The sequence below is a fragment of the Morone saxatilis genome, unplaced genomic scaffold, assembly GCF_004916995.1.
Source record: "Morone saxatilis isolate NCDOM2014 unplaced genomic scaffold, NCSU_SB_2.0 Contig1, whole genome shotgun sequence".
In the NCBI taxonomy this organism is placed as follows: domain Eukaryota; kingdom Metazoa; phylum Chordata; class Actinopteri; family Moronidae; genus Morone; species Morone saxatilis.
The window spans coordinates 8,363,996-8,381,766 of NW_023339651.1; the positions used below are offsets into that span (position 1 = coordinate 8,363,996).

A 17,771-nucleotide genomic window follows, 5' to 3' on the forward strand; every position below is an offset into this window, starting at 1 on the left:
TTCCACAGTGTCTGCCATGTTCAAACGCCATCAGTTCGCTTTAATCTCCAACTTCAAAGCTAGATGCCACTAAATCCTACATGCTGTTCCTTTTAAGGAAAAGTTTTGCACTTAAACTACTGGCTGACATCAAGCTGTTTTAGAACCGAAGGCGTGCCCATTTATTGGGAAAAGGCGAATGTTTTATCACCAGCTGAGGAATGACATCAGTGTTGTCATTCTTCGCGCCTCCTCCTGTTTTCCTCATCAGCCTCAGCTGACTAATGATCTTATTCCATTAAGTATTTATTCTGCTGCGGCCTGTCTGGGGAAATGTTTCGTTTTTGGGGTCAGCTTGGATTTGCTACAGTACACAGCGTACTCTAGGTTCTGCCAGCAGTGGTATATGAGAGGGTGATGAAGCCAAATCTGTTTTTGCTTTGCTATAAGTAAATTTTACCAGATGCTCAAAAAATATTAAGAGAAATTGTGTTGTGGGGAGATAAAATGTGGAACATCTGGATGCGGTATTATCAGTTGTCAACTATAAAATCCCAAATCCATACTGCCACATGGATGAATTAAGAACTATGATGTTATGTGCTTGAATTGTTACAAGAGACAACAAAGAGAACAGATCAGTGAAGAAACTTGAACACACTGAATAGCATGTTTAAATATATTTTAATACAAAAACATTTTAGGGTATCAAGGGATCAATCTCATGGGGCACTCAAACTAAGGCACATTAAATGGCATTTCACACATCTTAAACAGTTAAAAGTCAAAGGGCGTTTCTGTTCAATATTCATTTATCATCACAATTTTGAAATACAATTGAAATACAAAAAGCCTCTAAAGCAACATGCACATGCAACTTTCACTTAATCCTTCATGATCTTTGGTACATTCAGATTTTTATTCTTTTTTGTCTCATGTTACATATAAGACATTACAACCTATGACCCATAAAAAAGCACTTTGAGTCTTTCTTGGCACTGGGTGCCAAAATATGGCTGCTGTAATTTATTCTATTTTTCAGAAAATACAATTTTACAATTTTCTACCATATTGTGTTGGTGTACAAGACTTTGGAGCGACAACCTACCTAAAATATGTCCTCAGAAATACAGGCACATAGCATATAAAGAATAGATGTTAGTAGGCTAATATATTCCATCACAAAGTGTAATAATAATCAACAAGTAATGGCTTAAAAATATATTCCAAAATTATGTACCCTGCAGTACAGATAATAATGCAGATACACATTAATACTGCATATCCCTCTTAGTAAAGACTTGTTGCATATTTTATACAGAAAACATCATTTCATTTAAGTTATTTCTGGAATATACAAACATGTAAAAGAGAATCCTTCATCTGGAAACTTTTAACATGAATTTTGTTTCATAAAGTCTCTTAATTCACAGTTGGTAAGATTCTTAAAGTCCCCCTCCAGTCAAAAATCTATTTCTTTTTCCTACAGTTGGATGTTTGAGTTTCACTGTTTAGAATGACGTGTGATGATGTGCAGAGTTTTACACTACAAGCATGTTTTCACATTCATCTGCTGAAAGTGGAATGTTTCTCTGTGTTCACTGAAAATCTGATTTTGAGGGGTGGGGCCTACAAGCACGATTTGTGACATCCCAAACAGTTTGAAAATCAGTCCTGGGGCCTGTTCCAGAGAATTGGCTCAGAAAAGCGGGTCTTATTGTAAAAAGCCTGGCTTGAATAATCCTAACAAATTGAACCAGGCTTAAACTGTTAAAAAATATATATATAATCAAATCACAAGAAATGAAGTCTGGTTTTAAGAAATGACTTTGAAACACAGACCAAAGATATTACTTCAACTCACAATAAAATTAATTGTGAAAGATATCATGCATATTATGGATAAATAAAACAGAAGCTCTGCCATTAACAAAGCAAAAGAGAACCATTGGCAGCAGCTGTGAGCTCACACTGAAACAAGTAAAGATGGAGCTCTCACAGTAACCACATCTTTTACATGTCATCAGACCTAAGAAAGGCTTTATTTCAGCACGTGTGCTCGAAAAAAAAATAAAGAAATGCTAAATACATTAATAAGCGCATATACTTACCTGTGAGTTACAGGTGTTTTTTCAGCCATGACAGAATGGCAAAACAATACGAGTTAAATTCAGTTTCAAACCACAAGATTCAATTTCAATCTGTGAAATACAATTTCAGATTTTGCATACAATATTTTTAAATTTTAAATTAAATTTAGATTCAATTTGTGTTGGCACTATAATAATTCCAAAGTTAGCCTTCAACGGACAGGGTTAATTTCCCTGCATAAATTACCAAAGTAACTGAGCTTGAACTATGTTGAATTTGCTTTATGGAACCGAATCAAGTGAAAATGAGTCGGATTAACCGAAATAAGTTTGGCTTATTTTGTATGTATGGTAGGTATGGTATTATGGAACAGGCCTCAGGTCCAGTATGCAACTTACACAAATGTGATGTAGAAACTTGAAGCCACCAGTGCAAACACACTGAGAATGGACTTTAATGGACTACAGTGGAGTAGGAGAGATCTTGTATCCAGCAGGAAAATTATTATTCATTATATTCATATTCATAGCCTACATGCATATTCATAGATTCTGAGATTTTTTTATGAGGTAGAGGCCTTTTAAAGGATTTTAATGTGGAAATTACTTACTTAAATTACTTTTATGAAAAAAGCACATCAGACACACATTACTGTTCCAAGCAGACATTTGTATTATGTCTTAATACGTGTCTGGAGGGGCTCTTTAAGGTTCATAGTTGAAGAGAGAGAGAGATATTCACATAATGATATCTGAGTAAGTTACAAGAACCCAAAAAAATGCAAAGTACTTTTCTCCACTGAGTGATACTGTAGAAAAATGAACCTCTTATACTGACAGTCACAGTGTCAGAGAGAATGTTTCTTGATAATAAACCGTTAGATGCATTACAGCACAATAAAGCTTATTATCATGTATTTTTAGTAATTAAAATAACTACATTAACTTAATTGTCCCTTTTTGATAAAACGTTGGAGGAGTTATTGCACACGGCGGCAGTAGTAGCCGAGGACTTTGCATTTTTCACACAGGTGTTGCGGATGCTCTTTGCTCTGGTCTGACACATCTAACCCGTCTGGTTTCTCCAGAGGTCGCTGGAACAAAGAAACAGATCATTACTGTTACTGTTAGTCCAAGGTATTGTTACATTATTACATTCTACAATTACACACAAATAATACATGATTAAAGGCAGAATTTTTTTACTCAACATGTGTCTATGTCTGGTTAAAAATAAAGTAAATAAAAAAATATTTTGATAAAATAAAGGGATTTTGTGTTTTTACACCAGAATCATATTCTTGGCTGTGCAGAGAATTCTTTAAAATGGTGTTTAAAACTGTGAACATCATGTAGGGAGCTAAAATTTTCTAAACATTTAGAACACTTCTATAACCATTTATATAGTATGAATATTACAGTTACAAATCATTAATTTGGTTGATTCTTTGGTGATTGTGGAATTGTGTGAATTGTGAATTGTGGAGAATGTAACTGATCTAATGATGTGTAGCATGTCCATATTGATAAAGTTTAAACATTTATATTTATGTAGGCGATCTAAGCAACTTAGAACTCGCTCAAGCGGGCAGTCCAGTGGTCTTTAAGAGGTTTTATACATCCAAAAATGTATACTTATACTTCCAAAAATGACACATGGTGACACTATTTGCACCATAAATTAACCACTTGTTCTTTTGGCCCATTGCATAACTCAACACCAAACTTCACTGAAGTCATGTTAAGATATCCTGATCTCTAAATAACAGACTAACAAATGGGACAGAGAGTGTTAGCCTTGGTAGAAGTAACTAATAAATTGCAAGAAATCTCAGAATGAACGTTTGAGTCTACCAGTCTGGTGTTATCATACCAATAGCTACATAAAATACTAATAAAATCAAACGTTAGTGCATTTTAAAATGCATGTTCAAGTTTTTTTGTAGATATAAACATGTTACCTGCAACAGTATGCCTGTATACCAGTTACACATGATTTGATTTCCACAGTTAAATTGGTTTGTTTGGGTTGTAGAGAAAACATAAAGCAGCCTTTGGCCTTAAGGGTCAAACTACAAGGAAATATACTGTGACAATGTGCAATCACAAAGCATGTTGTGTGAGGTATAGTAATGTTTTTCTGTGAGGATTTGACTGTATATGTTGAATATGAAACAGTGAGTAGACCCCATTTAAATGTTTTTGAGTCTGTATGGACTTAAACTGTTTTCTGATTCCTTCAGTCTGCCATTCAGACGAACTGTTACCTGCTTATGAGGGTAAACGTTGATGTGGCACTTGATACATTCTTGTCCCATGTTGGCCCAGGAGTTCCCGCTCATCCACTTCCTCTTGCATTTAGGGCATTTATATTCACCGAAGCACCTCTTTTTTCCCTGATACGGGGTCAGGCCTTCACCTTTGGGTCGAGCCTGAATAGAAATATACAGCAGACAACATTGTTTTACACGCTGACCTTGCGTGCAACCCACTTGAAGCTTACTATGTTACTTAAATGCTTAAAAACTTTGACATGTGTTAACCTCCATTGTGTAAACATTTTGGCTTTTGCCTCTCACCACCTTTCACTGGAGGAGACTGACTGACCTATTTAGTTTCTTTGGGCAGCAGCCAATTCAAAACTCTGCGTGATTAGAACGGGAAGTGATAGCAGCCCTGTTGGTGGTCAAGAGTTTCTGGAGTAGTTTTGTCTCAGGAATGAGATGATTATTTATGGTGTCTGCCAAAACAAGTTAAAAAGCTCATTTGCTTTGATGCTTGATTAATACTTACAGCCCTGGAAGACTGAGCTTTACATTTCAAAGAAGCCTTTCTTATCTTATCTAAACTATAAAAAGGAGAGTAGAAATCTCTTGTAGCACTCCTTGTGCTGTAGAAGAAAAACAGAAATGTTTTAATGGTTTATTTCAAGGAAGTTGGGCTATATTGTAATGGTTAAGTGTAATTTATAGTTGGACAGAAAAGAAGGAGTCTCAGCTTTCCCATTAGAAACAAACTCCCTCCCTCCAGCTGTGTTCCCGAGGGACCATAAAGGAGGCCCCGGCCTGTGGGGGGACCAATGAGAGAGGCCTCCTTGCTATAGGACAAATACCTCAGGCTCTCAGTCATCCCTCCCAGCTGGCTCCGACCCACCAATCAGGACACAAAGATCTTAGCAGGGAGGAAATAAAACCCAGATGAACTCTGCACTTGTATAACATGACAAAATCCTAAACCCATCACAAAGAAATCATCTCGACAAGACTGGTTTAAATTAAGAGAAAAGTAGGGCAAGTCAAAATTAAGACTGAATCTGCACCACCAGAGGAGTGCATGTCCAATCTTGTTTTGATTTCACAGCAGGAACATATGTCAGGTTCAAAACTTTTTCAAGATAATTTTATTCATTTCCAGGACTACATGTGTCTCACAAAACACATTTAAGGTTCCAACAGCCAAGTCTCTAACTGTTAAGACCACTGTGAAGCATTTTTTAGGCCTGTGTTTGCATCATTCAGCCACAGTGAGGCACTGTGGGAGGTCACTTTTCATGGCAACCCTCTTTCTCAAGCGCCTACAGGGAGAGCAGACGGAGCATCATCTTCCTGAGGGAGGAAACAGCTTTCACTATAGAGAACAAGCAAAACAAACTCTACCTAAAGTCTGGAGCCCAGGGCAGCAAAGGCCATGGCACAGTCCGGAGTTTCCACCGGTCCCATCAAAGATGTGACACTGACAACTGACAAATGAAAATCACACTTGTGACCCGACATTGAATGGACACTCTTAGGTAAGCAGGAAAGTTTGAGAGAATGCACAAATCCATCATCAAGCATTTTGCTCGCATGAAACATGTTTATTTAACATACCTAAGAGTATTCTCCACTGTCTGTCTTGAAGATGCAATTGGGTAGTTCATATTTAATATTGAATAATTTTTTATATTTATTTGAACAATATTTGGGACAGGGGCACCACAAAAACCTCTCTAATACCATAATATATAATATATACATATGGCAGAGATCAATATCTCAATTCTAGTGAGAATTATTTTACAATACTTATATCACAATATATCTAATGCATACATTAATGTGTAAAGTAATCAAAATGATGTTCAATGCAATGAACCATGTTCCATTATGCACCTATACAACGTTTGTTATCTTATGCAACTTGGCAGATTTTGTAAAACAGCAATATGATAATATCATCACAAACTATTGCACAAGCAAAAAATGGTGCAACACTCGTGTGGCCAAAAATGGAATGGAATGTATTCAAACAAGATAACAGCAATGCTTGCGTCTCTCGAGGCTGCAGCATTATGAGCATGCTAGCATGCTCATAATGGCAATGCTAATATACAGATGATAGCAATTATCATCATATTCACCATAATATAATACCATGATATAATAATCATGTTCACCATAATTTACCATGTTAGCATGCTAACATTGGGCCGATGACTGACGGAAATGTCATTGTGAATATTTGGTTATAACACAAAGTATTAAAGAAATTACATTTTTGACCTGATGGTGGGGCTACATGAAAAGTTAAGGGAATACCGAAGTTATTAGAATTCATCCTAAGGGGACGTGAATGTCTGTAGCCTATCAAATTTTATGCCAATCTATCTAATAGTTGGGACATTTCACTCTAAACCACAAATTTGAATTGCATGGTAACAACAACCAGTCATTAGAATAAATCCCTTGTGGACCATGAATGGCATTCCCAAATTTAATGTCAATAGTTGTTGAGATGTTTCAGTTTGGAACAAAGTGGTTGACCAGGCTGTGAAGACGTGATGTTTTAGGCTTGGTCCAAGCTCCATTGTCTTTTTATTTGTTTGGCAGTAAAAACCTCACAAAGACACATTTTCTTCAAAACAGATTCATATTTCATCAAGATCTTTGCGGCCTGTAACAAAAGAGTTTCGTTTTAAAATAAATAGCTCTAAAATGTATTCATTATGTGCATTACAACTCATCCTCATCCAATAGCCATAACTTCAGTTGTGTAAGTTAAATCAGCCCCAGAGTGGACAGAGCAATGTAAAGCCAGATTTTAAGGCTGCAAGCAGATAAGCTTGGCCCAGATCCTTGTAGCCTGGTGAGAGAGGCCCAGGAGGTTGGCTGACTCCCTCTGCCATCATCTGGAAACCATCAGGATAAACAATAGACCACTCCAAATCCTCACCCCCCTCCTTCCCTTTTCTCTCTTTCCTCATTCATTCTCTCCCCTACTTTCATACCCCCATGAGACGTTCATCCTGGAGAACATAGCAACACCAAGCCCATTGGATACCATGTGGTCAATTACTCCACAGTGACAAACCCACAGCTTTCTCTCTCTCTCTCTCTCTTTCCCTCTCCCGCTGGGTTTAATTTGTATTGGACCCCCACAGTATCAGGGTGAAGCCCAGCTGTAACCAAAGCAAAACAGTACATTAATGCCTGGACTGAAATCCACAGCGTTTAAAGCCCCCATACATGATCAACTGCTCTGCGCTGGCTGTGCCATTGTTTTCCTATGGGGAGAGCCGTGACGAGGCAGAGGCACCACCGAGCTCTGTGCTCAGTTCAAATTATTTAAACTTTGACCTTGGTTGCCGGTGACCTTTCAAAGTAAAACTAATGAGACAACAACTGTATGTAACATGCAGGCAGGGGAGGTAAAATAAAAATCATAATGTGATACAAGATCGGTTTGCACATATAGTCACTGATAACTAATATTGCATTTTAGGCAGTATCAGAGGAATTCGGGATGCTGGTATTGGAACAACTCTAGTGCCAGCTTTCTAAATAGTTTAGCAAACTTAGGTAGCTAAATCCAATGCTAAAGTTAGCCTATCTGTTTATGTATGTTAGCTATGTTATGTGAAGGCAGTTTAAGCCTCCTATGTTTCAAAGACTCCTCTGTTAACTTGATACTTTTCATTATTTTGTGAAATCAGTTGTCTCCAGGAGGGTTGAACCACATTTCTACGGAAGCCCAGGACAGACAAACCAAACACAAGCGGTATTCGGTTAGTTGAAATCTGCAACTTCAATGGTCCTTTAAATATTTGACTTTTTGACTTCTGCATCTTTGTCTGAAGGGTTACTTTGACAGACACACTGTTGTTGGATTATTATGACAGTTAAGTCACAGTTACTGTATATGAAGCTGTAATCCTTCTGCAGCCTTTCTCTCCAAAACAAATATGATTAGATAAAAACAACTGGAGGCCAAAGAGCAAACGATTGGTTTTCTATGTTCCTACATGGCTCTGCAGATATCTCCTGTATATCAAGCCCCCTGTGCAGAGCATGTACAGCCTTTGAACTAGATTTCCTCACGCATATTCACAGAAATTGTACTCCCCAGCAGCTATTTCACATGCAGCACTGCTTTCGTAGAAGGATGATTATCTACCAATACACACTCTGTTCCACCAGAGAGAGCGGCTGAGCTTCAGTTCTGGCTGTGGTCAAGTTGACAGCATGTACAACTGTAAACTGGCGTTATGTTTCACAAAGGGTGAATGACAGGGGCAGGTGGGCTGGCAGACAAACATGAAATGCAACAGAAAAATATTCCCAACTTCAGTTCTAAACACAGCTGAGTAAGAGTCAGAAAGACTGCTGTGTGGGTAGTAAACTTTGTGATGCCGGGTTGTCTTGTCAAATGGATTCTCAAGTTCCCAGGAGCTTGCTAGCAACCCAACAATGAGTTTGATGACTGTGTGATCTGTGCAGTTATAGTCAGTGTTGCACTGTGAGTAAGTTGTGTACTTTTCTCACTGCTTCTTTATCGGGAAAACATATTTTGAAGTCACACATGTCTCTAATTAGAAATAACATCATCTTTCATACCACTCCCTACTCAATAAAATGTAGACTACTTGCGAGCCATACGTGTGCAAAACAATCCATTAAGGATATATTTCATTTAAAGGTTCACTGTGTAGCAGAGTTATCATAGTATTGTATTTTTCCTTAGGTTTTATTTGAATTTATTTCTTTTTTTTTTTCAATACAGTTAAGTTTCAGTTTCCAGAGCAGGTTTTTTAATTGCTTTTTTATGTATAATATGGAGTATTTAAGTTCAGAATAGATATTATTAATAAACTTTGTACCATATAATGTTGAAAGATTTGACCAAATTGACATTTCCTGTATTTTAGATAATTTTTGTTTTTGTCAACTTCATATTTTTATTTAAGTTATCTAAAATATTTTTCACACCTATAGTTTTAGGTTTTAGTTATCTATAATAAACTCGGTGTGTAGGATTAAGTGAACTGAACTGAAACTTTGTATAATCCCAAAAAGTTATATAGCGCCCCCAAACACAAATACTTATTATTGTGCCTCAGCAAATTTGTCATATATCATAATTGCCTATTAATAGGTATTGCCCTGAACTCCAGGTATAATTTTAAAATACATAACTTTATGGTTAACAAAGTATTTGTTATAGTGAGTCCAAATTACTTCCCAATTAATGTTCTCAATAAAAATGTGAAGATGACTAAATATGTGGTAAGTAGCCTACTGATGCTAATGCTTTGGAATTTTTGGGACATTTTGGGAAATACACTTATTTGAGTAAGATAAGAAGGTGGATACCCCTCTCATGTCTGTACACTGAATATGAAGCTACACCCAGCAGCCAGCTAGCTTATCTTAGCACAAAGACTGGAAAGAGAGGGAAATACCTAGCCAGACTCTTTCCAAGGATGACAAAAAAAATCTACAGAGTATCTCCTTTAAAGCTCAATAATTGATCATGTAAATGGACAAATCACCATTTTAGCCGGGTTACTTAATGGCTTATTTCTTGTTAAAATGGGGAACTTTTCCTTTAATGATAAGCAACAAAATATGAGGATATTGAATCATGGGATGAAATCCTGGTTAGAACTTAGAACTAAAAATATCTGTTTCCGCCTTTAAAGACCAAATATAAATCTTTTATATAAGCCTCTGCAACTATCAAAGGTTCCTCTGTCCAAAGTAATTATCGAAGCAGACTTTTCCCCTCCATTTAATCATGATTAAACTGTAACTGTAAAGACATACACTCACTTCCTGTGCTACACACTGTTTCCAAAAACACATTCTGGATGCAAACATCTCTGGGCAGCTGCTCACTGGCCCTTCAAATGAGTGTCCAACAGCCGCTCCTCTGCACAGACAGAGACAGAGAGAGACGGAGATGACTGCAGCCAAGCAGAGCTGAGCGAACAATACAGCCTGACTTCCTGACCTTTGGTTCCACAGCCCCACTGGAGAAACAATGCCCTCCTTATTTAGCCCAGGCTCTTCCCACCATACACGCATTTACTGTCAGCACACGGTCACTTGGGCAATCTCTTTACAGTTACCAGGTTCAGCTACTTAATTGGCAAGGGGTCATTAAAATGTGACACTGGGTTAAAGGGTGAAAGGTGTTAAACTTGCTACTTTTAAAACCCAGAACACCAATTTAATGGCAAGTTGGTTTGCAGAAAAAAACCAACATACAGTAAGACATCAAAAATGTACCAGCAGCATTTATTTCAGTTATCTAAAGCTAAAAATGCCTCAGATTCCAGCTAACAAGACAAAAAGCTGTTTGTTCAAAGTTCTTCAGAAGAACGTTCAGCTCAGCTTTAACTGAAGAGGCCTTTTGTCATGACAACGGCTCCACAATCACTGGATCTGAAATATTAGCAACACATGATAAAATCTGACATCATCTTTCTAAAGCAGGGCGGTGCGGCAGCCAGAGCCAGCCAGCAGAAATGGTTTCCAGATTTTGCACATTTTAAGGGGCGTGGCTGCAAAGAAGAATCATAAATATCTCGGAGTAATCCTTTGACGTCTTAACCTTCGATTGAAGCAAGTAACCCAACTCTGCACTATGCTGTCAACAGGATGTTTACCACTTACAGGCCAAGCGCATCTAATATATTTCAGTATGGCTGCAGACCAAATGCATGGGCTCCACCTTAACTGGCGCTTTTTTCATTATCTTTCCTCACCTAAGGCTTCCACAGAGGTACCGTGTGTTTCTTTTATCAAAGAAGCAGACTTTTAGAGTTGACATGGGCCCCATTCCACCCAGAGAAAGGCTGTTAAAGGCTCTGCACACACACTTCCTGTGTGCTTCTCTCATCTTACTGAGCCGTGACATTCTTTGATTCCTGTCCACTGCAGCTCAACAGCACAAAGCCAGTCAGCTATCGAAGCCTACAACAAACAGTCCAAAGAAACTCACTGCTGCTAATAAGATAACATAATTTTGCAGTGCTTTGCCGCAGACTGACATATACTCAGAAATAAGTGCCAAAGTTTTGGTTTTACAGTTAGAAACTCGTTCAATAGCTGCGTTTGAAAGTTCCAATAGCGGGGGATATTTCTGTAACTGATGGACCGACAGTCACACCCTTTTTTCTGTCCAGGTGTGCACAGATGTGAAAATGTTAAGAGCTATAAGCTCACTGCAAATGATTTTCTCCAAATTCCTCACATTCCTCCGCTGTCTGTGTTGACTGCTGAACCGCACCAATCTCCTCTGTGCTGGTAGTGATGGAGGTGACAAGCTTTCAGAGAACAGAGAAGAGAGTAATGCAAGTGTGGGCCAAGAACTTAATGATGGCACACATTATTTACTAATTCAACTACTGATTCAACTTCTTTACCCAAGTAAAAGTGCAGTACAGGCTCTGAAATATACTCAAAATATAAAAGCATAGAGTACTCTCTGGGTTTCTCTGAAGGACATTTCTACCAGCTGTTTCTGTGCAAAGCTAACTGAAACTTCAAACAGAGTTCAGTCTCCCTCTTTTATCTGTTTGGTCTTGTTACGTCAATATATCTTTTATGTTTTCAGCACATTACATCTGTCATACGACTGGTCTTGAAGTTGGGAAGGTGTGCAATGATGCAAAAAAAAGAATAATAGCAATCGATATGTCCCCTCAAATGCTTTAAAACTACGAGCCTATTTTGAAAATGCAAGAAGTAGAAAGATATTTGTGTAAAAAATGAGCTAAAAGTAATTAAAAAGAAAAGTACAGTAATTAAGTATTTGTACTGCGAGCTGATAGATGGACTCGTCCTACATCTTTGCTCCTTGATTTTTAGTTAAATAAATGTTACAGGAAATACTTACTTACAGAGAGTTAGATGAGGAGACTGATAGCACTCTTACATCAAACAGCCAGGGGGTGATTAGCTGAGCCTAGCATATATACTGGAAACATTGGAAGAACAGCCAGCCAGGCTCTATCCAAAGGTGACAAAATCTGCCTGCCAACACCTCTAATGCACCCTAATTAACACATAAAATTGAATGTGTTAAATCCATACGCAAATTAGTGTAAAATCAGACAAGTCACTCTCTTGGTAAGGTTTTTTCCCTAGTCAAGCTATTTGTTTCTCCCTGTTTTCACTCTTTATGGTAAGCTAAGCCAAAAGACGGCTGGTTCCAGCAACATATTTACCACACAGACGTAAGAGTGGTATCAATCTTCTCATTTAACTCTCAGCAGAAAAGCAAATGAGTGTATTTCCCAAAATCCAAGCCCACATGGCGTGAATTCAACAGGCTGAAAGAAATGCGGCTACCTGTGCTGGAAATTAAAATGTTTAAATGTTATAGCCCAATTAATTGATCTCTTGCACCAACAACTTTTTATGTTTTAGACACTTACTTCCTATGATGACATTTGACAGCTGTAGCTGTTCTGACATATTCGTTAGGACAGTCTTCACCTCTGAAAAAACTCAAAAACTCACAGAAAAGACTAATATTGCTAGAAGGAGTTATTGGTGCGTGTTGCAGCTTTCACACTATTAAATCCTCTGTTTGCCTCACAAAAGGAAGCAATTACACTTTACTGACTCCTTCATATAATTGACCAGTAAAGGTTTCCCAGCTATTAGAACTTCTACGTTTTGCTACCTCGCCTCGTGGACACATCCTGTCCATCAGTCATTTGATTATTTCCATTATACCTAACAAATGTCAGGCATTTCCCTCCGAACATGATCAATGGGAAACCGCAGCTGTGCATAAAGCATCGGCCATATTTCTTTCGTGTTTGGAGTAGAGGTCGTGCCTAGTTTCACAGAGTAACCTATCATCTTTCATTAAGGCCAGCTCAGAGATCCAATCGGGCATCTGCTGCTCATTACCAACCTGCGGTGGTACATCTACCACAAATATGTGCTGAGGAATCTATTTCACACTGAAAAAAAGAATACAAACATAACACTCAAACTTATAACTTGTAGTTTTAATACCATCCATTTAAAAAGGGGGTGAATAGTCTATCTATAACTGGGAGGAAGCACATGGATTCGAACTGAGAATCAGATTTTAATGATTCCCTCCTTATCAGACAGCACCTCATATGTTCTTCAAAACATGTTTATGCATTTGATAGACAGCTCAAAATGGCCCACAAACTGCACAGCTGTTTCAGTTTAGGCTGCTGCCTGTGTGTACCTGCACCTGACTGATGTACAACCTCACCGACTGGCTCACCTGAGGGCAGTCTTTGATGTAGTGTCCTTTGTTGAAGCAAAGGTGGCACAGGTAGTTGGGCGGCGGCCTTTTGCTGGGTTTGCGTGTCTCGGGGGATAGGGAGAGGTCTGAGAAATGGTCCGCCAGAGAGCTCAGGCCATCCACGATGTTGTTCAGGGACCCGTAGGGCGAGGAGCTCTTATAGAAATTGTTATTCAGGGCCTGTCAGAGAAAAAAAGGATAAGATAATTATTTCATTACTGATTCATTTGGTGATTAATCCCTTATGTAGTCTATAAAAGGCCCATCACGATGATATAAAGCAGAGAAAAAGCAGCATATTCTCACATGGAAGTAGAAAACATTTGACATTTTTTTATTTGCGTATGAATGAATGAAACAATGAATTATTCTTGATTAATGTGCTAATAAACTAATCGATTAATCAATGCATCGTTTCAGCTCTACACAGAAGTATCCCTCATGTCACAGAAACACAGACGATTATTGTCGTGACTGCAATAAAAGAGCATTTCAGCCAGCATGTCAGTCCATCACCCTGATTGATTCATCTGTTTGGCTCTCTGACAGTAGCCGACATTATTTCATTTTCTGCAGATGTGCTGCCTTTGCTGCATTTACGCTGTGGGGCCAATAGTGTCCATTTCCTCGTCAGAACAAAATGCCTTTGTCATGCATTCTTCTAACTTGTTCTATTGACACAGCACAATCAGCATCATTGTGCCTCTGGAGGAGACGGGTGCTATGGCACCGCAGGGCAAACATGAAGAAGACCAGCCAGCAAGACACTGGCTGTTTACCCTGAGGCATCACAGAAAGAGAATTGTGATCAGATGCATGTGTACATTTGCAGTGGGTAATGATCTGCATCAAATCACTGCATGTCTGGGGGATGTGTGCAATTACAGTATATAATTTTTTTGTTAGTTTAAGTTAAACGTAGAGCAAATGTTTGTTTTTATTTACCCCTAGTTTAACCAAAACTCACTTTTTTATGATTTACGTCCATTCTTCCTACTTTTCCTAAATGTGTCAGTATTAAATTAAGCAACACCAAGCCCCAACTGAGTGAACACCACATACTGGCCAGGCAGAGGCTGGCCTACTGTGAACTCAAACATTTTTAAAACCTTGTGAGAGCTCTTTCTCAACCTGCCATTCCAGTTCCATTCCTCTTGCAGCTGCACACTGACACCAGAACAGTCTGAACACACTCAGGCACTATACCAGGGTACAAAACACATATTCATGTGCTACCCACTGACCACAGTGCAACCCAATGAAGGCATGCAGGTGAGGTTTACTGTATGGGCAACAAAAATAACCTGGAATGAAACGCGGGTATAATATTCACGGACATCTTAGGAGAGAGATTTTTGTCATGCAGCAAAAAAAAAAAACTGTTGTAAGCTGCCATGCAAAGTGTTATTCATTACTATCAGCGCGTAACATATCATGAAGTCTACCTCGCTCCTCAGATGGAAGAAGTTGTTGAGATAGTTGGAGCTCAGATCAGCTGCGCTGCGTTTGGAGCTGTTCATGTCCTGAGGAGAAGTGTCCGACTCGGCTTTGAACGCATCAAAAGCGCCGCTCTGAGTGTCTTGCAAAGACATATAGACCCAGTTGAGCAGCTGTGCAGGTTGGTACACAGGGGTACCAGTCTCTATAGCAGACATCATGTTGGTTTTGGAGGACTGCACCGTCAGAACCGCCGGATTTTCTGGTTTACACAACTTCTTTCAGTCATCCCCTTGCTCCAACTGGATGGGTGTGATCCTTGTGTTCACCTGGGGAGCCCTGAAGGACCCCAGTAACAGTCACGGGGGGAGCGCGCAGTGGAAGCATGAAGCGCAAAAGCCTGAATGCCAGTGGGGAGCTGGAGGCGCGCTCCGGCCAGGGCTCTGGGTTGCGTCACAGCGAATAGGAGGTCCAACATGGGTTTACATCTTTATGCTTACTTATTCTTTACATATTTAGTTACAATAGCCAGTATATCCGAGGAAGACCCTCGTTGTACAGTGGGCTACTATATTTGAACAGTACAGCTACTAGTATATGTTTTGTTATGTTATTGACAAAAACTGATGTAGTCCTACAATATAATGTTTTGTTTTTTTTAAATGCCATGACGGTTTTGATTGCAGTGATACAGTAAAGGGAGAAATAAATAGAAATAAAAGGTTTCCATCATTAGATTTAAGATTAATCACACACAGCAATAAAATGAGAAAAGATAACATGCTTATTTAAGCCCCACTTTATGGTGCTCAGTTAGACAGACAGGAAACCAACCAGGGGTTCATTTCTTCACTGAAAATCAGTTGTTGTTTTTATACTGGAAGGCCAACAGGCTGTAGGCGCGTCCTGACCACAAGTAGACTGCTGCCATCTAGTGTTTAGTTAGTGAAACATCATTCCCAAAATCTCAGAACAAATTCCACAATTTCCAAAACAAACAAACAACAAAGAAAACTAGGTATTTATTGTCATTCAATTCAGTGTTTGTGTAACTATGTTAATTTTTATGAACACATAATGTTATTATCATAAATGTTATTGTTATTATTATGGAAAAAGTGACATTTTAAAAAGTAAATTTCAATTCAGATCATTTTAACTTACAGAATCATTTCAATAAAATTATTGAAAATGGTAAGGATATTTGGTGCAATAGGATATAATCATAAATTATTGGATAAATGTCACAAGATTCTGATTATACGATCCATTGTTCGTTTTGTGTTTCACTTTGAACACATCAAATTGTCAGGGTTGTGTTTTATCACTGCTTATATTTTCTGTGTACACAAACGAGATGACACTGCAGAGCAGCAGCTATATGCTATTATACCCATCCCCATTGCTTACACTTTGTGGTCAGTCAGTGGGAAATTGTCAATTCTTTAGGAAAATACATGGGTGACAAATTGAGCGACTGCTTTCAATTAGGAACTGAAGGGGTTTTGGGTCAGCCATAACATCTTGGAAACAGTGTATGTCAGCCTGATAGAGAGTATTCTTGTGTTTAATATCTCTGTTTGGTATGGATATCTAACACTAATGAAAAACAAGCTAGCCAGGATTGTCAAAACAGCAGGAAAGAAAATAGGCCGCCAACAAAAGCCATTGAATGACCTTTACAGCACAGCTCTACAAAGGAAAGTTTGTTGCATCATTGGTGACACTAATCACTCCCTCTATACTGCTCCCCTCAGGGGACACTACAGAGCAACTCTGGCAAACAAAATGATCTATAAGGGATCTTTTATAGCTAGTGCAATAAACCTAATGAGCAAACTGCACTAATCTGCACAGGTCGGCTCAGAAGGCATGTTTTCCAGTGTGTGTATGTTGTATTAAATGTTGTGATGCGATGATGAGACGTGTTGTTTTATGTGATGTGAAATAATGCTGCAGGTTAAGACCAACACTGACAGTTTGTGTGATAAGTGTTGTTTTGACTGTCAGTCAATTTAAAAAATGGGCATGGCAAATAAGATTTCAGTATTTATTTATTTTTTTGCATTTCCCCCCTCACCTTCCCTCAAAATCAGCTGAGGCACCTGGCACCCCCTGGTGGCCCTGGCCCCTGCTTTAAAAAACACGCTCTATGCTGCCCTTCCACTGAACAAATCCTATGAGACACAAAATATAAGTATTTTTATATGGCTGGAGGGGTTCTTTAAGATTTCAAACCAAGTTTTCAGGGGCTTTAAAGACATGATTAATCCTAAAGATGTAGTTAAGTAATATAAAAACAAATATAAAACATAAATACAGTCATTCAAACACATCTACCCATGCTGTGCATACTGTTTATACTGTCATATCCACCTACTTCAAGTACATATAGAAACCTGCATGTAAATATCTATTTCAGCATCCTTTGCACTCTATTTGTTGAGCTTGTTTTTCCTGTTTAGTTATGCTTATTCTGTGTACATACATTGAGAGCAACTTAAAAACCGGAGTCAAATTCCTTAGCAAATATGTGCACACATACCTAACCCAACGTTGGCCATTTATATGAAAACTATAGAATTTTAGTTAAAAAAATTCTTGTTTAACAAATATCCACAGAATCACAATCACAACACAAATCTAATCACTTGGAAACAAATATCCCAGTGTCCACGGTGGGGAAAAAATGACAGCACGGCCCACTGA

General features: G+C 38.5%; 1 protein-coding gene across 1 annotated transcript; it reads right to left on the minus strand.

The window, feature by feature from the left end:
• Nucleotides 1-644: 644 nt before the first annotated feature.
• Nucleotides 645-15,467, minus strand: LOC118328506 (zinc finger CCHC domain-containing protein 24-like). The gene is made up of 4 exons (XM_035662267.1): nucleotides 15,071-15,467; nucleotides 13,605-13,805; nucleotides 4,337-4,501; nucleotides 645-3,163 (listed from the first exon to the last, which is right to left on the minus strand). Exons 1-4 carry the CDS (start codon nucleotides 15,281-15,283, stop codon nucleotides 3,050-3,052), a joined length of 693 nt encoding a protein of 230 aa, XP_035518160.1. The 5' UTR covers nucleotides 15,284-15,467; the 3' UTR covers nucleotides 645-3,049.
• Between the last annotated feature and the right edge of the window lie 2,304 nt (nucleotides 15,468-17,771).